This window comes from Carcharodon carcharias, chromosome 17, assembly GCF_017639515.1.
Source record: "Carcharodon carcharias isolate sCarCar2 chromosome 17, sCarCar2.pri, whole genome shotgun sequence".
In the NCBI taxonomy this organism is placed as follows: domain Eukaryota; kingdom Metazoa; phylum Chordata; class Chondrichthyes; order Lamniformes; family Lamnidae; genus Carcharodon; species Carcharodon carcharias.
The window spans coordinates 89,529,354-89,553,324 of NC_054483.1; the positions used below are offsets into that span (position 1 = coordinate 89,529,354).

At 42.3% G+C, this 23,971-nt stretch overlaps 1 protein-coding gene across 3 annotated transcripts in view; it reads left to right on the top strand.

Moving 5' to 3' along the window:
• Nucleotides 1-2,054: 2,054 nt before the first annotated feature.
• Nucleotides 2,055-23,971, top strand: part of dpysl4 (dihydropyrimidinase like 4) — a 41,859-nt gene continuing 19,942 nt past the window's right edge. Inside the window, exons 1-7 of one of the 3 annotated variants that reach the window (XM_041209829.1) lie at nt 2,055-2,389; nt 5,276-5,282; nt 15,607-15,695; nt 20,342-20,526; nt 21,759-21,929; nt 23,243-23,304; nt 23,402-23,482. In XM_041209829.1, the coding sequence (XP_041065763.1) occupies nt 2,070-2,389; nt 5,276-5,282; nt 15,607-15,695; nt 20,342-20,526; nt 21,759-21,929; nt 23,243-23,304; nt 23,402-23,482 (915 nt within the window). In that variant the 5' untranslated portion in view covers nt 2,055-2,069. Of the gene's footprint in view, nt 2,390-3,890; nt 4,203-5,275; nt 5,283-15,606; nt 15,696-20,341; nt 20,527-21,758; nt 21,930-23,242; nt 23,305-23,401; nt 23,483-23,971 lie in introns of those variants that run through there. The other 2 variants (XM_041209827.1, XM_041209826.1) reach the window with 2 other exon arrangements.

Here is a 23,971-nt window from a genome sequence, read left to right on the forward strand (position 1 = left end):
AATTGTTTCCAGTGACAGAAACATCATTAATCAGAGGACACAGATTGGAGGTAATTGGCAAAAAAAACGGGGTGACATGAGGAAAAAAATGTACAACGAATTTTTCTGATCTAGAATGCACTGCCTGAAAGACTGATGGAAGCAGAGTGAATACATTTCAAACGGGGATTGGATAAATACTTGAAAGGGATCATTTTGCAAGGCCCCCGAGAAGGGGAAGAAGAGTTGGAGGAACTGGGGCTGGCTGAACTAGGGGAATGGCCTTCCTCTTCTGTCCAGTATCATTCTATGACTCTAAGATGTACGATAAACAGAACGCATTGGCATCAAGAAGTCAACAAATTGTGGAAGAGATAATATGTTAGTTGGAGAGGGAAATCCGGAAAGGTTCAGCAGTTAGTAAAGTGAAGCCTAATAATTCTTAATAATGGGAAATACTTGGCAATAACGCCAGTGAGTATCAATTACTTTGTAGAATGTGGTATAGTTAATAATAAAGAAAAGCAATTGCTTGAATTGTACGGAATCCTGAAGATGTCATATTATATTATAATAACTGTCACTGTTAAAAAGTCTAATTAGACCGGTAAAACACAAGGCCAAACGAATAATATTTACTGGCTACTAGTGAGGGAGATCATTCTTGGCAACGTGGTTCCTCACACTGTATGACACAGAGGCATTGGAAGCTGTTTAAAGAAGGGCAAGAAAACTGATAGGGCTAAATGAATGGACTTTTAGGAGCGACTAATCAAAATAGGGGATTTCTCGATATGGCTTTGGAGGATTCCTCCCAGGGAGCCAGAAAGAATTAGTGGGCAATATTAAAAGATGAAGGAACGGCAAGCAGAAGTGATTTAATATGCAAGCTATTCATAAAACTTCTTAAACTGTATTTTTCTGATTTATTGGTTATCTTTGAATTGTCTTCCCATTTCTAGATTTACCTTCTGCTGCGTTCTTTTGCCTTAAGGGACAACTTTGCTCATGGCTTTGTTTCACTCTGTTTTCACAAAGTTTCAGTGGACTAAGCAAATGCAATGTGAATGGTCAACTTGTAAAGATTTGATGAATGATTTCTTATAGTAGAGCCAGTACCGAATTTGAGGCTTGTGCTATTGTGACGGACGCACTCAAAAAGCCGCAGCATATTAATTGCACTGAAATAGCCGAATTGTCGTCAATACGTTTACCACATTACACACGCATCCCACCAGCTTTGCCTGTTCATGATGGCAACATGGAAAAGGGGTTACCTGCATTTAAATTGCACCCACACAACTTGTACAGGGGTCACTCGCAAAATCAGATAAGCTTTGGCCAATAGCTTTGGAGTTCATTTTGATTTTTGTCGGAATTCATTGTTAATTAATTAATTCATCATCTAAACCGATACAGAACTCAGCTTAACAACCGTTGATATTCATGGTGAAAATGGGGGCGGGTGGGAATAGTATTCGCGTATCTCCACTAATTGAGGGGTTAGGATAAAACAACATAGTATCATAAACTCCAATAACAATACCTTGGGTATTGTCCAACCCTTGCAAAACTTCCATTATTTTAAGATGAAAGTTATCAACCTCAAACTATGGTGCAATAAAATGTCATTTCTAATTAAAGCATTTGGCTCCAAAATAAGTTTTAATTTTAAAAACGGCGTGTTACTTTGACAATTTTGGTGCCGTATATTCATGTGTGGATTAAGCGATGGTGAGCACGTGTTTGGGATAAGTCTATATTTCCTGACCAGTTTAGGAAGGAGACGGTCATTCCCTGAACATCTCCTATCAGCACCACAGTCTCTGAACAGCTCCTTTCGTCCTTTGTTGGGGGTGGGGTGGTGGGTGTGTGTGGGTGGGGGGGATCGAGGCGTTTCCTCATTAAAGGATGAAGTAGTGCACAAGGTGAGGACGAGGCACATGCGGCTGGAGCGCCTTGCTTCCGCGTCACCTCTGGTCTGGTGCAGAACTAACTCCGGAGAGAAGGAGAAAGAGGCAGAGAGAGTCTACACTCCATAGTACAGCCCCGACTGTTTGATCCAATCCGTATTCCAGCTGTCACAGACCATGACAGACAAGCAACCCAAGGCAGCTGAGGACGAGGATCTGCCCGTTTACTTGGCCAAGCTAGGAAGCAGTAGCCCCAAACCCCGCCAGAAGTATGGGGGGATGTTCTGCAACGTGGAGGGCGCCTATGAAAATAAAACCATCGACTTCAGTTCGCTAAGTGTTGGCAGGCGAAGCGCCAGGAGTCTGAGTAAAAACGATGGGAGTCAGGTTTCCATCGAGTCTGACGGATTGAGTGAGACTGGGAGTGATATCAGTGAGGTGTCCAGCTCCTGTGAGCCTGGGGCTCGGGCTGAGAACGGGTTTCAGCCGCTGGATCGGTCACCGAGGGTTCAGGAAGAAGGGTTTCCGCAAAACCCGCACACTCAGGTAAAAGTCACCACTCAATGTATAGCGGGCAGCGTTTCAAATATCCGAGAGCAACTGTGTATCCGTTTAATTACTGAACTTGGTTAAACTGAAATAGGCAAGTCTGCAAAAATCAATCCGGGAATATGTGGTTCCAAGTTAGAAGTGATGCGGACCACGGTTAATCTTAACCTGGCCAGGTCCCGTTATACGAGTGTGTGAATATATTGCCAGAACTGTGAAATCGTTCAAGGCACACTGTCTCTCTCGTGAAGTTTTTTTTTAATTGATACGCTGAGATAAGGGTTAACTGCCCCACGTGTTTCGGTTTTATTGATAACCAAAGTTAATATCTGCACGTTAACAAAGCTGTCTTCCTCTCTATATCGGTGCGGTTGGTTATACTGTTTGGTTGGCTCTATGGTTTACAGGAGGAATGCGGGCGGTGGGATTGTGAGTGGCCCCTGGCTTACACGGTTTTGCCGAAGAATATGGAGCAGGAGCAGAGTGCTGTTCAACTTACTCCAAAACTCCTGCCTTATTCTGAAGTGAGCTCGGGGACATTCACGAGGGCCCGCGTTATTGACTCCGTGACACTGTGGCAGCATGGTGTACTCCTTCTAAAACCCTGGCTGAATACCGCTATTCTGTGGGGGAAACGAGACAAAAGGAGAAAAATCCATCTCCACGTGTGTGTCTGGCTGAATCACATTCTTCATTCTTCTTGGATCAACGACCAAATTATGGAGCAAGGTGTCAGTTTCTGAAAGAGTCCCGAAAGGGATTTTGCGTCAAACACATTGTGCCTCTTTAATGATTATCCGGTTTGGTAAAATAAACTAAAGGAAACCGAGCTGGTCCCACATAAATAGGTTTTCCATTAATGATGGGGTATACATTTACTGGCGGATGATAGGAAATAATGAGGGGTTGGTTAACCATCCCAGAGGATAATGAGCTAATACAGAAGATGCTTCCTGAGTGATTACACTGGGAAACCATAAATGTGGTAAAATCTGTTCAAAATACTCATGGACTTAAAAAGGGTAATTGCTCAGTGAATCATCACATGTCTCGTACGACAGAACAATGCTCTTAAATTTGAATTCTAGAAATGACTTGCATTTAAAAAAAAATTCCTATTGATTCCTGTTTTATACCGGGGCTGTGGTTAACTGGATTTTTATGATGGAGTTATTTTTTTTCCCATTATTTATATTGGCCGGCATAAATGCATGCCCTACTTAAAATGAATGTATTGATGTACATCTGTGCAGTGGTAGAAATTATTGGTAACAAAGCCTGCCTATGGGGATGTGGTCAATTTAATGCAGAGGAACAAGTGTATGGGGAATAGCTGCAGGCTGGTAGCAACCCTCCTCCAACCACTCTTTCAGGGTGTTCCTGTAGTCCCCATTGTGGTAGTGATGCTGCTGAATACAGAGGGAGGGAGCTGCAATGCTAATCAGGCAGACGGTCTATGAGCTTGCTGGAGGGGGAGGGGGTCGAGGCGGTGCCAGTCTGAGCTGCGAAGCCTCGTCCTCCCCGAACAAGCACCATTTTCAGCACCACAAGGAAAAAGACGAGAGATCAGAAGCCCTCTCGCCAACCATCCCCCCCCCTCTCCCTCCCTCCCCCCCGATCTCTCCGACCTGTTCCGGCAGAACAAAAACAAAAAAGCAGCCGAGAGATTCCCCCTTGTGTTTCGTGGGTCTGCAGTAGAAGCGGTTCGAGGTCAGAAACATGTTATCCTACCAAGGCAAGAAGAACATCCCGCGGATCACGGTAAGCATTGAAGCATTAGCACAGTGACAGTCCTGTTTGAGGGCCCCGGGCTGGATTAATATTCTCTCCCTCTTCCTCTCTCTCTCTCTCTGTCTCTCCGAACTCTTTGTGACTGAGACGAGCCGTGGACCCTTCACCCAAGGCTCTGATGGTCACCCGAGGTTCGCAATCTTGCAGAAAATTTGCAGCAGAGGAAACCCCCCCACACCCAGGATTTTTTCAAATTCTTGTTATTCTCCTCAATCTGAAAATGGCGACGTTGTGATGAACTGGGGAAGGGGGGGGGGGGGTGGTGGTAATGGAACATGGGACTTGCACAAAAAAAGTGTGTTTCTGGACAGCGGGGGAAGCGACCGCCGCTTTTTTAAAAAAAAATTCTGAATTTAATAATAAAGTCAATGCAAAGCATCCCCGCTCCACTCTGCCTGAAACCAGGTCACTTGCTCCCATGTTATCCAGCAATTTATTGCAGTGATTTCATTCTAAACCCTCAGCACCACCCTACTCCTCCTTCGAGGCATCGCTTTTGGCGGGGGGTTTCAGGAGGAGGGGGCGGGCGTTATATTCTGGTGCATTATACCGCGTCAATTTCAGGAAATAATTCGTTAGGCGTTGAGAATAAATCTCGAGTCTCCGAACAGTGTCTGCGCTCTCTAATAAAAAAAGTGTCTTTTATTGCATCTGAATTATTCACTTTTTTTAAAAAAATGGGGAGAGAAAGGAGCTGCGGGCATGCGCACTCACAAAGCATTCATCCTTCGTGTTTCGCCCCTTTGTGTTTGGTGGGTTTTTGCTGCAAAACTGGGCGTAGCTGCTGCTTGAGAGGAAAGACCCTGTCATTGACCATGTTCGTCAGTTTCAGAGGTGTAGCTGACCTGGGATTGCCGGGTACTTCAACTGATCAAATACAAATCTAAAATCTGCAAATCACAAGTACAGTATTTACACCCACCTTTTCGTCCCACCCTGTTGGAAATGTTAAGGAGGTGTAATAACGTAAGAAGGGAGAATCAATATAATTACTGCTGCCGTTACTATTTCCACTTCTTGCAATGCCAAAACCGTGGGGCCAGAAGAGAGGTTGATCTGAACACTAATTCTGCTCTTATTTTTGAACAGGGGCCATTTTTCTCTTGAAAATGGCAAGGAGGGGAGTGGTCCAGCTAGACTTATAAAAGGTTCCTTGTGTTCCAAAACAGTTGCACTTGCATAGTGGCCTTTAACATAAGGAGTATCGAAAAGTAATCTCTCTGGGCTGGATTAGAGAAGAAGTTGATACTTAGTGCGAGTTAGAACAGATGACCAAAGGCATAGTCCAGTAGTTAGACATTGAGCAGGCTTATGAATGTAGAGTAAGGCAGTGAAGTTTGTGTAAAGAATCACAGGACACTGGGGTATGGTGACAAAGATTTTTAATCAGTTGTAAGAGTGAGTGGGAAAGGCCCATGTGGTCAGTCAGGGATAGAAGAATTGAGGATGTGAACTGTGTTGTAGTGGTTTTAAAATTAGGATAGGGTGAGTCCATAGGGAAGTTTGTAAAACAAAAAGGCACTTGTGAGTCAACGCATTGTAGAATGGATAGCCAGTGGCAGCTGACAAAGATACGTCACTAGGGCTTACTATAGGATAGGGAAGCGTTGCAGTTTGTACAAGGTGGAGCTAGGGAGAACAACACGTGGAACATCGACAGAGTTGAGCTTTCAAATGGATGACAGAGGCAATGATGAAGACAGACAAGCAATATTATGGAAGTGGAAATTGACTTTCTTTGTGATGAGTGTGAAGTTTGAAGCTCAGCTCAAGTCAAACAGAACAATGAGTTTGTGCATCAAGCTCAGTCAGAGTGAACAGTCATAGAAGAGGTGACTAAGGGCTAGAGTTTCTGTTAGGAGAGAAACAGGATAACTTTGTCTTGTAGGTGTACAGTTTAAGAAATTTCTGGCCACTTTTTATCGTGGGATCATCATGCAGGCATGTATTGTGCTCTGTAACGTGAGAAATTTCTGGCTCATCCATGACTTAATTTCAGCCAAGAAGTCAGATAACATTGTAACAATCATGCAGTCAAAGATGGTAGAGGAGAGATAAAGCTGGGTATCATGAGTACACATAGACACTGACTTCCATACTTGTGCATTAAGTCTTAGTGGATAAATATGTAGATAAGAATAAGAATGATTTGCGGACAACTCTGGAGCATGTTGAAGGTGACTATTTAAGGTCAAGATGAGGAGCCATTGCAGAGGTATGCTAGCTACATTAGAACAGGTAGGAGTAGAAACACATGAATGCGATACTACAGAGTGTGATACATGCTCTGCATGACGATCCTGGAGTAAGTAGTAAGAGGATTGCCTATAACGAGGGGAAGGCGATATTGCACGAGGTGGTCAAACCCGACCACCAGAATGACAATGACCTCAAAAGGTTTGGAGCTGGCAGTATGTTTTACAGGTACATTGCCCACTCAGGAGGTGTGTTGGGAGATGGGGTGCTGAAAAGTGAAATTTGGGGAAGATATTGTTTCTAACAGCACTCATCATAAATCTTATCAATTTTGATAGTAAACCTGTGCTGTGAGGACAAAGCTGGGGTGAGGGGGTGGAATTACAAATTCACAGGCCTCCAACTCCAGCACATTAAAACTAGAAGAAGACACCATGCTATCTTAAAACATTTTGCTGTGCCTCGAAGAGCTTTTAGGTCCAATTTTGCCTCACACAAACTCCATTCACTTACAGAGTTAAAATTGGGCCTGCAAGCATTGCAATAAAGTGTTGAGCAGCATTTCTCCATAGCCTCACTCAGCTGGGTGCCTCAGCTGCACTGGAAAAGGCATGGGCACCCATCCACTCATAACTTTTCACTGATCCCAATCCTGAGATTTTGGATGGGAATGTCCAGTCCTCCATGGATCTGCCCCACAAGGCTTCTTCAGGAATTTCTCCCCCACTTTCCTTTTACAATCCATCCTGTGCAAAACTACTTAGCTGGACTTCATGCCTCTTCCCTTCTAAACAACATTGGCCATTTCTGGTCTAAACACCATGCAAATAGGTGTCATCTGAATACTTGAATATGGCAGATTTTGTTCACGGTGAAAATTAGGGCAATACAGTAATTGTACAGATATACTATTAATGCTAAACCACTATTATCTCTGGAAAATAAGCAATTTCAGATTTGCTATAAATGTATTGAACAGAACTCTCAGAATTTTGTAGCACGTTACCTATATGTAATATAGTAATGATTATATTACCTATGCATTACTATAGCCATGGAAAACATAGCTATATATAATTCCTTGATACCTACTTATTTTAAAGCAAATTCACACACAACTCTATTACTTTCCTTAAGAAGTACTGAAAACAAGTATTCTCATTGACACACATTGTATTGACACACATTCAAAGGAATCTGAAATTTATCAGCTGCTTTTCCTTTGTGGTAAACCTTTTTAGTGTACACTGAAAATCAGCAAAAACAGAAGATCAGTCACTTGGACAAAGCTGACAAAATTGTGTTAAGAATTCAATAGAATTAAATCAGGCTCTCTCATGGCTTGCTAATTCAATTTTCTGCCAGATATGGACTAGGAAGATGCCAGGTTTGATTCCTGGCCTATGCTGTGTTAATTGACCTTAACCAACAGAAGTCCTGTCTGATATTTATCCCTTAATCAATATAATTAAAAAAGATTATCTACCCATTTATCTGATTGCTGTTTGTGGAACTTTGCTGTGCACATATTGGCTGCTGCATATCCTTACATCAACTACTACGGACAAAAAAAAACTTAATTGGCTATGAAGATCTCTGGGATGCTGTGAGACCTAATGCATAAATTCAAGTTCTTTTTTGGGTAATTGTATCCAATGGGGATACAATTGTCTGAGATGTTTGTGGTCTAAGGATGGGCTGATTGGGGGAGAAAATTAGCTGGCATTTCTACTCCTGATCAGTAGCTGAAGACATCTATTCGATAAGTATGTATATTGGGGAAGAAAAGCATGAGGATCAATTTTGGTGCCCTTTCTTAATGCTGACAACACTCACTATTTAGTAGATAAAAGCAAAGAACTGCGGATGCTGGGAATCCAGAACAAAAACAAAAATACCTGGAAAAACTCAGCAGGTCTGGCAGCATTGATGGAGAAGAGCACAGTTGACATTTCGAGTCCTCATGACCCTTCAACAGAACTAAGTAAAAATAGGAAAGGGGTGAATTATAAGCTGGTTTAAGGGGGGGACGGTTGGGACAAGAAGAGCTATGTAAAGGGCCAGTGATAGGTGGAGATAACCAAAAGATGTCACAGAAAAAAGGACCAAGAGGTGTTGAAGGTGGTGATATTATCTAAAGGAATGTGCTAATTAAGGGTAGAAAGCAGGACAAACAAGGTACAGATAGCCCTAGTGGGGTTGGGGTGGGTTGAAGGAATCTAAAAAAGCTAAAAGGTAGAGATAAAACAATGGATGGAAATACATTTAAAAATAATGGAAATTGGTGGGAAAAGAAAAATATCTGTAAATTATTGGAAAAACAAAAAGGAGGGACAAAAAATGGAAAGGGAATGGGGATGGAGGAGAGTGTTCATGATCTCAAATTGTTGAACTCAATATTCAGTCCAGAAGACTGTAAAGTGCCAAGTCGGAAGATGAGGCGCTGTTCCTCCAGTTTGCGTTGAGCTTCACTGGAACAATGCAGCAAGCTTAGGGCATGAGAGTAGGGTGGAGTGTTGAAATGGCAAGCGACAGGGAGGTCTGGGTAATGCTTGTGGACAGACCGAAGGTGTTCTGTAAAGCGGTCACCCAGTCTGCGTTTGGTCTCTCCAATGTAGAGGAAACCGCATTGGGAGCATCGAATGTAGTAGACTAAGTTGAGGGAAGTGCAAGTGAAATGCTGCTTCACTTGAAAAGAGTGTTTGGGCCCTTGGACGGTGAGGAGAGGGGAAGTGAAGGGGCAGGTGTTGCATCTTCTGCGGTTGCATGGGAAGGTGCTGTGGGAGAAGGTTGAGGAGTAGTGGGTGATAGACATCAGGGTGTCACGGAGAGAACGATCCCTGCCGAATGCTGCTGGGGGGTGGTGAAGGGAAGATGTGTTTGGTGGTGGCATCATGCTGGAGTTGGTGGAAATGGCGGAGGATGATTCTTTGAATGCGGAGGCTGGTGGAGTGATAAGTGAGGATAAGGGGGACGCTATCATGTTTCTGGGAGGGAGGAGAAGGTGTGAGGGCGGATGCACGGGAGATGGGCCGGACACGGTTGAGGGCCCTGTCAACCACCATGGTTGGAAAACCTCGGTTAAGGAAGAAGGAGGACATGTCAGAGGAACTGTTTTTGAAAGAGGCATCATCAGAACAAATGCGATAGAGGCGAAGGAACTGAGAGAATGGGATGGAATCCTTACAGGAAGCGGGGTGTGAGGAGCTGTAGTCGAGGTAGCTGTGGGAGTCCGTAGGCCTGTAATGGATATTGGTGGACAGTCTATCACCAGAAATTGAGACAGAGAGATCGAGGAAGGGAAGGGAAGTGTCAGAGATGGAAATTTTTCCAGGTCCAGACGAGAGCATGAAGCAGCACCAGCTATGCCTGTCTCTTTATGGGGTATGTGGAACATTCCTTGTTCCAGTCCTTCTCCGGCCCCCTCCCACAACTTTTTCTTCAGTACATCGATGATTTGGTGCTGCTTCATGCTCTCGTTGGGACCTGGAAAACGTTATTAATTTTGCTTCCAATCTCCACCCTTCCATCATTTTCACATGGTCCATCTCTGACACTTCCCTTCCTCGACCTCTCTGTCTCAATTTCTGGTGATAGACTGTCCACCAATATCCATTACTAGCCTACCGACTCCCACAGCAACCTCGACTACAGCTCCTCACACCCCGCTTCCTGTAAGGACTCCATCCCATTCTCTCAGTTCCTTCGCCTCCGTTGCATCTGTTCCGATGATGCCACTTTCAAAAACAGTTCCTCTGACATGTCCTCCTCCTTCCTTAACTGAAGTTTTCTACCCACGGTGGTTGACAGGGCCCTCAACCATGTCCGGCCCATCTCCCGCGCATCCGCCTTCACACCTTCTCCTCCCTCCCAGAAACATGTTCGGGTCCCCCTTGTCCTCTTATCACCCCACCAGCCTCCACATTCAAAGGATCATCCTACGCCATTTCCGGCAACTCCAGCATGATGCCACCACCAAACACATCTTCCCTTCACCCTCCCGACAACATTCCGAAGGGATCGTTTCCTCCGTGACACCCTGGTCCACTCCTCCATCACCCCCTACTCCTCAATCCCCTGCCATGGCACCTTCCCATGCAACAGCAGAAGATGCAACACCTGCCCCTTCACGTCCCCTCTCCTCACCGTCCAAGGGTCCAAACACTCTTTTCAAGTGAAGCAGCATTTCACTTGCACTTCCCTCATCTACTGCATTCGCTGCTCCCATTGTGGTTTCCTCTACATTGGAGAGACCAAACGCAGATTGGGTGACCGCTTTGCAGAACACCTTCGGTCTGTCCGCAAGCATTACTCAGACCTCCCTGTCGCTTGCCATTTCAACACTCCACCCTGCTGTCATGCCCACATATCCATCCTTGGCTTGCTGCATTGTTCCAGTGAAGCTCAACACAAACTGGAGGAACAGCGCCTCATCTTCCGACTAGGCACTTTATAGCTTTCCGGACTGAATATTGAGTTCAACAATTTGAGATCATGAACTCTCTCCTCCATCCCCATCCCCTTTCCCTTTTTCCCCCCTCCTTTTTGTTTTTTCCAATAAGTTATATATATTTTTCTTTTCCCACCTATTTCCATTATTTTTAAATGTATTTCCATCCATTGTTTTATCTCTACCTTTTAGCCTTTTTAGATTCCTTCACCCCACCCCAACCCCACTAGGGCTACCTGTACCTTGTTTGTCCTGCTTTCTACCCTTAATTAGCACATTCCTTTAGATTATATCACCACCTTCAACACCTCTTTGTCCTTTTTTCTGTGACATCTTTTGGTTATCTCCACCTATCACTGGCCCTTTACCTAGCTCTTCTTGCCCCAACCACCACCCACCCCCAAACCAGCTTATATTTCACCCCTTTCCTATGTTTACTTAGTTCTATTGAAGGGTCATGAGGACTCGAAACATCAGCTGTGCTCTTCTCAGCCGATGCTGTCAGACCTGCTGAGTTTTTCCAGGTATTTTTGTTTTTGGATTTGCTCACTATTTAGTATCTTGTATAAAGGTAGATTTTCCAACCCCTTGCCCAGGGTCAAGTAACTCATAGCAAGATATCGTTCACTAAGGGCAATGATTCGCAAATGTACACTTTAACATAAAGGTCACTTGGACAAAGGACTGGTATGTTGCTGCGTCCATGCAGCCATATCTCATTTGAGTCACTGCCTTCAGGAGAGGAGAGGTGAAAATAGGCATTAATAAATTGTAATACTTTCCTGTTAATCTGTCCAGTTGCTGACAGCAAGCCAGTACCTCAGCCCTGCTCTGGTCAATGTTATTGTTACATGAGTACATTGAACATCTAAGTGAATTAGATATCAGAAATAGGTATCAAGAACAGTTCAACACTTTATGCATCAACAACAATTTCTCTATTATTAAAAGCAAAGCAGCAAGGGAGTCCACAAGTGAGGGTCAACTCCACCACATTTGAACCCTGTAACACAATATTTGACACAAAATTTAATTCCAGAGCTTAGATTTTACAACAGGGAGTCCCATTTATTGGATATAAAGTGGACATATCCAGTTGGAATTCTGAGTGGAGTTCAGATTTGCCTCCATTGTAAATCTCCAACTATGTTTTGAAGTGATGCAGGAAGCACTCTACAGAACAATACATAACGCAGGCTTCAGCTGGGACAACTGGCACCCACCAATCAGTATTGCCATAATGGGTTATACAGGGTGGAAGGCACATCTCTTATTTGAAGACTAATGCTTATGGAGGCTTTAATTCACCAGACAAGTGATCAGAGTTATTCTACATCTGATTTGTAAACTTACAGCCAATTTCGCCACAGGCACAGCACTGTTATATGTATAGTTGATCTGCCACTGGGAAAGTCACAAGTACCGGCCAGTGAGCAGTGCATAGATGATAAATGTATGAAGCAACTCACAGATGCATTGTTTGCGCATGCATCACAATTAATCTCCTTTCCCATGGACAATAGACAGCAAGACAAGAATCTGAAAGTGTAGGGGGGGCACCAGTGACGAGGCAGCGGGGTGGGGGGGGAGTTGAGTGCAAATGGCCCTATATGCTCCATGACACAATACCTCTGTATGAATTGCTAAAGATTCCACTCTGTCAATGCAGAGCTCATCTATAACCATCAGCACCATGAGGCAAGTACACACTTGCTTTCCCAAAAGATGAAATTCTACTATCTCTTTTCAGATAGTACCCTGAGCAGCAATGTCATTGGATGCCTGCTGGGGATCAAAACTATCTTTCTGCATGGCAGTGTGCCATGTGTAAACATAATGAGGCACTTGCCTCCACTACAGATATTAGTGAGTAGACTATTGATATGCTGGAGGGATGCTTTGAGCGCCTGGATGTATCCAGCAGTTTCTTCAAAACATTCTGGCAGGATTCTCTGTTGCTGCTATCTGTTGTATGGTGCACAACATTGTCCTGCAAAGAAGCATCAATGTAGAGTTTATGGAGGAGGAAGGCCCTCAAATGCAGCATGTAGAACACAGCAACACAGAGAGGAAGCAGAAGACAACCCTTTGCTAAATAACTCTATTTTGCTTTTCTACAAGCGACCATCTCTTCGCCAAAAATATACTCCTTACAGTAACAGCCATCTCCAGTTAAACCCATGCCCTCTGTACAACTGCTTTCAGCTATAATGCCTTCACATATTTTGAAAAAAAAAACCCTTACAAATCTGCTACTTGTGCTTATCTGATGAAATTTGTCCCCATGTTTTGCCAAGAATGCTGGCTGCGCAAACAACAACTGTCACTGAACCATATTTTATCATCTCCAAGCATTGTGCATAAGGATCAGTAGAAGCCTCTTGGGTTTGAAGTGGCTACTACAGTGCAACAGCTGAATCCACATTTTAGTTTGCTGTAGCATCTCTGCAATTGCCTGTGCAGCCTGGGCCTGTGTGTCTTTATATATCCGTGCAGGCATTGAAGGGGTTGGTAGAAGAGCCTGGATGTGTGCCCATTCTGAGCAACTGAATCATCACCTGTGTCAATTCCAGCCATACTGCATGGCTGGCTGTTTCCACTCCATCAGGAGAAATGCAGGAAACTTTTATCAAATTGTAAAATTGACATGCTGGCTGAGTCTAGCTAATTTCCCCCACTATCAACAGACATTCCTACTTTCCAGCACTGCAATGATATTAATTATGGGAAATATACTTTTATTTGGGTGGATATATCCCAATGTCTGCTATGACGTCTAGTGGAAATTCATGAAGTTGGTGGTGCATGGGAAGCTAGTACACAGTTTCTTGCCTCATTCCCCACAATTTACTGTTGATGAGCAGTAAATAGAGGAAAATTTTGGTTGCATTGATAAATCATTCATGTAATGAGTTCAATGTATGAAATGTTAAATATGCTGAAACAGAAGCAGTAATGAATGAGTGTTCAGCAGCCATTGGAGCCCTAAAACACTCAGATAAGAAAACTTGTACAATCATGGAGCCTCAAATTCAATTATTTTCTAATTCTTTGGATTCAAGTCTCTGTATTAATAATCCATAAAACTTCAATTTATGGTGCTAACGCGATTTAGTAGGTATCATGCTCTCTCCAGAATGTAAAAGGTGGGATTTGAGCACATTAGCTAGACCAGTGGTTCCAAAACTGCGGTTGGGGGTTCATGAAACGTTTCAGGAGGCTCATGAGAAAAATCCTGTAATGACAGAAGCAGAAGTGTTTGCGCATCAAAATTACCTGAAACTGACTACTGTAGGTTTGCCACCCACCAAATGACCGGGCCTGGGCTCTTAGGGGGCCTGGTGCTCATTAACCATCCTGAATGGCAGGCTACTGGGCCAATATCCAAAGGAGCCAATCAGGTATGTAGGCCATCCCAATTGGCAGGCTTCTTGGCCAATGATTGCTGTTGTTCTGACAACGTGCCTTATCTTGCACTTTGTGGCTGGACTTAAAGTTGGAGAGTCCTCGGTGGTTGGGTGTGCTGTGTTTTCTGCTTGGACTTCAGAGTCATGTGCTGCCTGTGCCTATAGGAGTGTGGCTTTAGGTAAGTACCTGCATTTTAATTTAACTCCCAGGCCGGCCACAGACTTCAGGATTTAGAAATGAGGTCAGGAGGGGAAGGGCTCAGGGCCACCACATCTGTGGCCCAGGGCCCTTCCACTCCTGATCTCTTGTGAGTCTTGAAGTTGCCCCCTTTTCCAGTCCTTTGATGATGGGTCTGTGGCCCAGGGCCCTTACCTCGTCTTTGGAGTCTCTTTGAGTCCTCCCCCACTCCCTTGAGGCACTGTTGAAGGACTGAGGGAGGAATTTTGCCTATTGGAATGGTAGCACACTGATTCTCTTGCTTGTAGAAGATCGAAGATGCCTTTATTGCATCTCTACAGACATGTGCCCTCACACCCAACAGTAGAGGCTCCACTCAGAGACAACTGGCAACATAAGCTGGCCGAATGGAAATGATTGGGCCATTTGCCCATCAATCACACTTGGAGTCTAGCAATCCTGTAAGTAACTAGGTTTGATTTTGTGCATTTAATTTGCACTAGGTAGCTATCCTTCACTTATTGCATTTTGCTAAATAGTGATAAATAATAATGTAATTATTAATAGTGTGCAATAAAGTGTCATAAGAAAAACAAATTTTATATTTTCAAGATCACTGTTTTTATCATTTATACTCAGGTAAGGGAGAAAATCGCTGGAAAATATTTCTTTTTAGGAGAGCGTTCACGAAATTTGGTATTTTCACAGGTTGTTAAAGTTTGCGAACCACTGAGCTAGATTGGTACTTCAGTGCAGTAACAAGAGCTGCGTTGCCAGTAATAACCATGTTTCTGATGAAACATTAAACTAAAGCCCCATTTTTCCACTCAGGTGAATATTAAAATAAAGATTGGAAAATTTAAACATATAACCCTGAAATTGTCCTTCAAGAACATGCTTATTCCTTTTTTGCTGTTCCTATTTTGAGAGGCAATTCTTCTCCATGGCTATGATCTCCATAATGATATTGCCATTTAAATCTAAGACATAAATAGGCATATTAAAGTGATTCTAGGTAATAATATCCTTATTCAAATAATCTAGAATGAGAATTAAAAGTATAATATCAAAGTTTTCAGAAGTCTTCATCATCATTGTAGTAAACACATTTTATGTGTCTAATTGTTCAAATATTTCTTCCAGAGTGATCGTTTACTTATTAAAGGAGGGAAAATAGTCAATGATGACCAGTCCTTTTTTGCTGATATTTACTTGGAAGATGGGATTATAAAGTAAGTATGTGTATATTGCATACACGTTGTTCCTGTGTATGGAATAACAGATCATCAGGATGATTTGGAAGTGTGTATGGCGTCTTGAATTTTTAAATAGTATTACTTGAAATAGAGATAGCCTTCCATCATGAGAATTTTGTATGTAACTCAGTTCAGTTTTAAGCATTCCTAGTTCCAAGGTCAACACAGCTAATTTAAGAATAAAAGTTACTCAGTCTTATCCCAACAGGATTGCTTATGCTCAGAATAGCTTCTCTTCTACATCAGCATCTTTTATTTCTTAACTTTATGGTTCCTCTCAATGGGATTGCCAACTGAGGACACTTTGTGCTAAATAATGATAGTTTTCTGTTATGCATCAGAATTTATTGGGAACTGTGTTGACATATCTCAGATATATTTAACATAGGATTCTTAGCCTGATCATCCTTGTATCCTAAGACCAATTCAAACCTGGCAATAAATGGGCAGTTTGCTAACTAGTTGCACCATTCAGCTGCTGAGAAAAATTACTTTACATTTTTGAGTAAGTACACGAAAATAAAACATTAATAATGAAATATACCTAGTTAGCGTCTATGACAGATTGTCTATACTGGTTACATTTTCTTCTTGATTTGGGAACTGCTCATTTGTAGAACACAAATAAACATAGGATATTTGTCTGCCCACTAATGTAACCTGTGCATCAGTAGATGCCGATATTCTCAGATCATCCTTTAACACATAATTTCTCAAGAAATATAACAGATCTTTTAATCCCTAAGTCATGCCACTCTAGCAACCAATGCAAATGAAGGATTGATATAAATATTTGAAATCATAGATGCCTTCAATAGTCAAATACCTGAACAGATTTAAAAACCTATGGGCAGTATTTTATGGCCCTTCCCAACGGCGGGTTTGTCCGGTCCGGCTGAAGTCAATGGGCTTTTGAAGGGCTCACCACATTTTACAACCCCGCCCCCGCCGCAACAGGGCCATAAATTCCCGCCCTATGTTGTGTTTAAATTACTGGCCTATAATTCAAAAGAACCTTAACAAAAGAGTTACAATTTGGCGCCCTTCAACCTCTCAAACCAGTCAATTCAAATCACATGTGTATTGCAGTGGGGTAGCATAATGGGAGGTCAGGCTTTTACCCACAATGTTCAGCTTTGTGGGATAAATTGGCTGCAGATGACTGAAGCTAAACTACAGTGGACCAAAATTATTTCAAAACCTATGAAGACAAATGGTCAACAACAGTTGAAAGTGTGTTTATTTGAAGTATGAAATATTACCACCACTGCTCAGATGTACAATGATTTCTTTTATTGTAAGTGCATTTAGTATCTTCCACTGAGTAGGTTCTTTATTTCGACTGCACAAAACACAACCTCAAAATGGTTTAGAACAAGCTGAATTCAGTTGTACGCTTAAATAATAAGGGGCTACCTCTTGAAGCCTAACAATTGCAAAGATCATGATGTGCATGTATTTGTCCATGCAGATCTTATCTTGAATGAGGGTTTGCTCAGTCTGATGGCTTTCTTTATTTCAACATTATAGTCATTCCCTCTGTTTTCCATTTGCTGCAGTTGAACTGGATTGCAACCTTCTGACTCTCTGTACAAATCTCGATTCAGCTTGCTGTTTTTATGTTGTAGGAGATTCCTGATTTTCACAAGTTGTGTGAGATCACATTTTTACTGTTCTTCATTACTTTCAGCTTCATAAAAGAGAGGAGCGACTTCCCTGACATGTCATTTTTCACAACTGAGTGTTGCCATTAATGAATTATGATTGTGTTAATAAGACTCCCTTTTAACTTGTTTGACCCCTCCTGTTATAAAAGCTGGCTTGTCTCCTCTTGCAATTTTTTCCCCAGATTTTAGCAGTACGTTTTACAATTCCTGGCATTAGAAGGTTTGCAGTAGTGAGAAGTGACTTGGTACTTTATCATATTAGTTGTTATAGTAGAAAAGAGTCAACTGCTTCCATTGAAATGCTTCATTAGTCAAGTGGGACTAAGTAAGGATCTCCATGATCCCTATTGCCTTTCTTCAGCAAAATGTTGATCTACTTGATCATTAGACTGTACATAATTAGATGTGTTGTTTATGCTTAAAGCCCGAATATGTTGCAAATTTCTTGAATTCTAGTGCAAAGAATGGGAGATTGTTTTCATTGCATTTTATATCTGGTCTGCCATGATGAGAAAAAATGTGTTAAGACTTATAAGTCCAAGTTTCTCAGTCAATGGTGTTGAATTCCAGCGTTAACCCATTAACTTTAAATTAGTTAACGCTGCAATTAAAGTATCATCAGAGTTAAAGTAATGCTTTTTGAAAACTCAAAGAAAGGAATGACCTAGGGTGGAGGTCTTGTAGCACAGTGGCTAGTGTCCCTGGCTCTGAGCCAGAAGCTCCTAGTTCAAGTCCCATTTCAGGAGTTGATGACCAAGGAAGGTACATTCATAACGTGGCCAAACAAGTTGATTATCAACCTGAAAATCTTTCCAGTATGCCTATGGCAGGTGATAAGAGTGGGAGAGTCTCCTGGTCAGCCAAAACCTGCAGAAAACAATGGCAAACCATTGCAGTATCTTGCCAAGCATAACCATGGACCAGCACATGGAAGTCCATGGTTTCCAATATCCAATTTATGAAGAGAGAGAAAAGGTCTTAGGATTGAAATTTCCTCTGCTAACCGAAATGAAAAATCTCAGGAAGTGGGGTGAGGGGGCCTAAATCCACATCCTCCCCCTACCCAAAAATAAAAATACCTGGAAAAACTCAGCAGGTCTGGCAGCATCTGCGGAGAGGAACACAGTTAACGTTTACTGTGAAGCTCAACGCAAACTGGAGGAACAGCACCTCGTCTTCCGACAAGGCACTTTACAGCCTTCCGGACTGAATATTGAGTTCAACAATTTGAGATCATGAACTCTCTCCTCCATCCCCACCCTTTTCCGATCCCCCCCTTTTTTTCTCCAATAATTCATATAGATTTTTCTTTTCCCACCTATTTCCATTTTTTTTAAATGTATTTCCATCCATTGATTTATCTCTATCTTTTAGCCTATTTCGATCTGTTTCCTTCACCCCATCCCACCCCCACTAGGGCTATCTGTACCTTACTCGCCTGCTTTCTACCCTTAATTAGCACATTCCGTAGATAATATCACCACCTTCAACACCTCTTTGTCCTTTTGTCTATGACATCTTTTGGCTATCTCCATCTATCACTGACCCTCTATCCAGCTCTTCCTGTCCCACCCACACCTCCCCTTTAACCAGCTTATATTTCACCTCTTTTTTATTTTTACTTAGTTCTGTTGAAGAGTCATACGGACTCGAAACGTTAACTGTGCTCCTCTCCGCAGATGCTGCCAGACCTGCTGAGTATTTCCAGGTATTTTTATTTTTGTTTTGGATTTCCAGCATCTGCAGTTTTTTGCTTTTATCCTCACCCTATACGTCACCCTGAGGAATCTTGATCTCTCTTACCTCCACCCGAGAATAGAACTTGGTTGGCTGCCCACCACATGTATGATAGTGGGAGACTGGACCTGGGAATCCATTCACTTTCCTGCCATTGAAGGCCGTCAGGAGAGGAGTGGTGATAACTCCTGGAACAGTGGCAGAATGTGCACTGAGCAGCCGTATTAGAGGCATAAAGCACCTGTTCCTTTCTTCTACAACCCCGCACACAGCCTTTAAAAGGACTTGGGGTAACCTGAGGCCAAAGAAAACGTTGCAGAAGACCCTTGGGGCGATATTTACCCATTTTAAAAATGGATCCTCTCCTGCCGGCACTACAGTGGGTAACCCAATGTTTTGTTATAAAGACACTGCACTATATTGATGCCTTGACTCACTGAAATAAACAGGTGCCCCACTGCAGCATGTTTTATTTGCCTGGCAAATCAAGGCAGGCTCCTTAAGTGCAGCAGAAACTCCACTGGGAGCCTGCCCTGTATAACTATCAAGCCCCAGCCCGGGAAGGACCTCGGCTCCAGTGGCACTCCAGAAGAAAATTTAGTCCCCAGGATCCTGCTGTTAATTAAACTCAAAATTGTGTACATGGCAATCTGCTGTAGTTATATCATTTTCTTCTATCAAGTATGCACAAATTTAAAACATTTTTTGATCCTGACTTGCCAGACCATAAAATGATAAAAGCTGTTTTGCCCAGGAACTCTCGTGGCTGCTTTTCCTTCACAGTTCTGCATTGAATCGGTCTCAACTATATATGAGAGTGACGAAATTCTGTGATTGTTAGGACAGATGAAAACAGAAAGTGGATTCATTGGTGTTACATTCATACATTAATTCATACAAGTTAATACAATTTTTAACAATAAGATTTTATAAAGATTAAAAAGAGACCATGACAAAGTTTAGGGGAAAAATGAAACAAAACAAATCCAGAAGGAAAGAAATGAAAATGACAATTTACCTTCTAAATCACAGGAGCTGTAATATAAGTAGTTCATGGAAGACTAGGAAGAAACAAGCTATGAGGACTTGAAGTTGTAAATCAAATTGGTTTTGCGAATGCCCATGCTTGCTGTATATGTAAAAATGCTATCCAACACATCTTTGTAATACTACTTCAGGTACAGCAACAATTTAACGCTTTGTGTAATGACTTCTTAGACAGCTCGGAGATAACCTCATTGTCCCTGGAGGTGTAAAGATAATTGAGGCCAATGGGCAGATGGTCATACCTGGTGGAATAGATGTCCACACTCATCTGCAAATGCCATGCATGGGTATGACCACTGCTGATGACTTCTACCAAGGAACAAAAGCCGCACTGGCAGGGGGAACCACAATGATAAGTAAGAAACAAATGCTTTTTACTTTATTTCAACTGATTAAAGAAGTCTTTTTTAAAACCTGTATATAAATTATATTGAGGAACTTTATTTTAACCGGAGCTGGTTTAAATAATTTAACCTAATGGTTTTACTAGTCCATTCACTGATGATAAGCAGGTGATTATTAATGATACAAGAAATGGAAAAGAAAAATGCATAGCATGTTTAAAAAGGATGTAATAGTGCAGGGATGGGTAACTAATGGCTATTTTGTGGCTAAGAGTCATCCTTTTGAATGCCTTGTTGAAATTGCTTGCCCTAACAATCAATCCTAATCTCAGGGGATTGATTTTAATTTGTCTAAATGGGTTTAACATGACATAATAGCCTCGAAATGGGATGGGTAGAGTTATCACCACGTTAACATTGACACTTAAATCTTTTTACAGGTGCACACTTCTATTTGGCCCAAGTGTCTGCCTGTTTCAGGTGATAAGCCACTTTCAGGTGTACAAGATTATGGGAGGAATGGATAGAGTAGACAGGATAAAATTGTTTCCCTTGATGGAGAATTCTAGAACCAGGGGACATAGATTCAAGATAAGTGGCAGAAGATGTAGGGGGTACATGAGGAAGAACTTTTTTACGCAGAGGGTAGTGGGTGTCTGGAATTTGCTGCCCAAGTTGGTGGTAGAGGCAGAAACTCTAAACTCTTTTAAAAAGTACCTGGATCTGCACCTTAAGCGCTGTAAGCTGCAGGGCTATGGACCGGGCACAGGAAAGTGGAATTAGAAAGGGCACCTGGTGTCCTCAGGCTGGCATGGACAAGATGGGCTGAATGGCCTCTTTCTGTGCTGTAACTTTTCTATGGTTCTATGGTTCAATATGCAAATAAGGGTCCTTTTAGGGCAGAACTAGTAAGAGTGTGTTCACCCAATCTAGTGGCGAATTTCACAAAGGAGCTTCTTCCACCACCACAGCCGCCGCCTCCCCCAACCAACCCATTTTGACTGAACTGTATTAGAGCACATAGGCTGGTCAGCGTAACATTTTCCGCAGTCCTGTAGCTGTTCATGGTACAGACAATCCCAATCTCTATGACAAAACAGGTCTTACATAGGGATACACAGCATTCCCAAGAAAAGAAAAACTAATGAGAAAATATTGGAAATGGAAAATGATGTGACTAAAACAGAGTAAATAGAAAAATTCAAATTAACTGCATACATTTATATCTTTGCTGTCTAACATAGTGGATCATGTCCTTTCTGAACCTGAACCTGGATCAAGCCTTCTTTCTGCCTATGAGCAGTGGAGAGAATGGGCCGACAGCAAGTCCTGTTGTGACTATTCTTTACATATAGATATCACACGTTGGCATGAGGCGCTGCGTGAAGAAATGGAAACCTTGGTCAAGGACAAAGGTAAATCTCAATATTTTCACCACTTCCAGAATAGAGGTTAATCTGATTGTTCCCGAAATGACATTGTTATTGAAATTCATTTCATTGGAACCCACAGGTATACTTGGATTCTGAATTGAGTAACTTTTCATAGGCTGAGATTCTCTGATACTCTGCAGGATCTTAACCACTTTATCATTTCCAAACAGCCACAACAGTGGCAATAGATAAAAGTAAAACTAGAGCATTTGTAGTATCTGTAAAAGTAACTTGATAACAACCAGGTAATTTGTTTTAATAATGTTGACTGATGGATAAATATTGGACACTGGGGATAACTTTCCTGCTGTTTTCCAAAAAGAAGTGCCTTGGGATCCTTACACCATCTATAAATGCAAACCCAGAGATCAGTATCACATCTGGAAGGCAGCACCTCCAACAGTGCAGCACTCTCCTGCAGTACTACACTGGGTGGAAGCCTAGATTTTTGTAATTAAGTCTCTGGGGTGGGACTTTTTTCTAACTCAGAGATGGGAGTGTTACCAACTGAGCCACAGGGTAGATTTTCATGACTGCCTTGGGGACCCAGCATCCAGATGAATTTGGGCCCCAAGCCCTTGCCTCTCACGATGCTATTTTTGAATGTAAATGCCCTAATTGGGCAGGAGATAAGCTCAGCACCCATTCAGTGACACTGAGCGTCCCCAGGAGGTGGGAGCTGCCTGCCTGGGACCGACAGCAAAGGCCAGCGGCAGCCATGTTGGCAGCTGCTGCTGCCTTGCCAAGGAGAGCAGGCAGCTCATCAGATGTCCAGCAGGACTAGAGAAGGAGTAAAATGGCCATGAACACAATGTGAAAGTACAGTGATCAACATGGCACAACTTAGCCCTTGAGGATTCTCTACAATTGAAAAGAAACATTCCAAATGAACCCGCAGCTGAACACTAATATACACCAGACTGTTCAGGTTTGGCAAAAAATCTTTAATAATGGCAATCCTGATCACGCTGGCCCCTGAACAAGCTCCTATAGGAGCTAAATAGGCCCTTCATTGGTGGTAATTGTGTTCCCCATTCCCTGCCCATCACCAGCCCTTTGAAAATTTAAAACTGTCCCAAAATCGTCAGGATCCTGAGATGATCTCTGGGACTCCAATTCTGAAATTGTGCCCACACCGGGTCCCGATCCTGTAGCCATTAGAAAATCCATCCCATGAATAATAGAAGCATTATCGTAAAAATGATTTAAGCGATGAATTAGTGATGTCAAATACTTCTAGCAGCTTTGAACTCCCAGCACAGTGCACAGCATTTTCACTTTTTTTGTTTGACCAGGTGTGAACTCCTTTCTTGTATTCATGGCCTACAAAGACCAATATCAGTGTAGTGACACACAGGTAATGCCTTTCAGAGAAAATTAAACAATTAGTTTCTGATCAGTTAAGGATGCTTCTTGCAACACCAGTGCTAATTACATGGTCTTTTCTGTGGCAGATATATGAAATCTTCAGCATCATCCGAGATCTGGGTGCTATAGCACAGGTGCATGCTGAAAATGGAGACATCATTCAGGAGGTAAAACTAGAATTTGATAATCCATCTGAAGCTGAAGCGTTTAAAGTAGTTCTAAAATAGAACATGCAGTTTTCAAAACTTCAGCAATGAATTATGTATTTGAAAATGTAGTGCCATATAACTGTACCTTAATTTCTCCAACCCCGTCCTCCCCAGACCCCATATACACATTGTCATTTGATAGGGCTTTGCAGCAATTAACGTTCTCTCAGGATTTGATTTCAGAACTTTATAATTCTTACTAGAAGAGATTGAAGGGGGCACACTTACATCTCTGTATAGTAGTGCCGTAAGCAAACTGCATGAACACAGTTCTCGATCCCATTAGAAAAATGAAATAGCTTGAAAAAGGATTGCATTATGAAAACATTTTCAACTGTTAAGTTGCTTTAGCTTGATTCTAAATATTGTCAAATGATTTATTGGTGACACTGGGGACCTGCAGCTTTGCCACTAACAAATCAAAGTGTGCTAAGATTATGTTTTCTT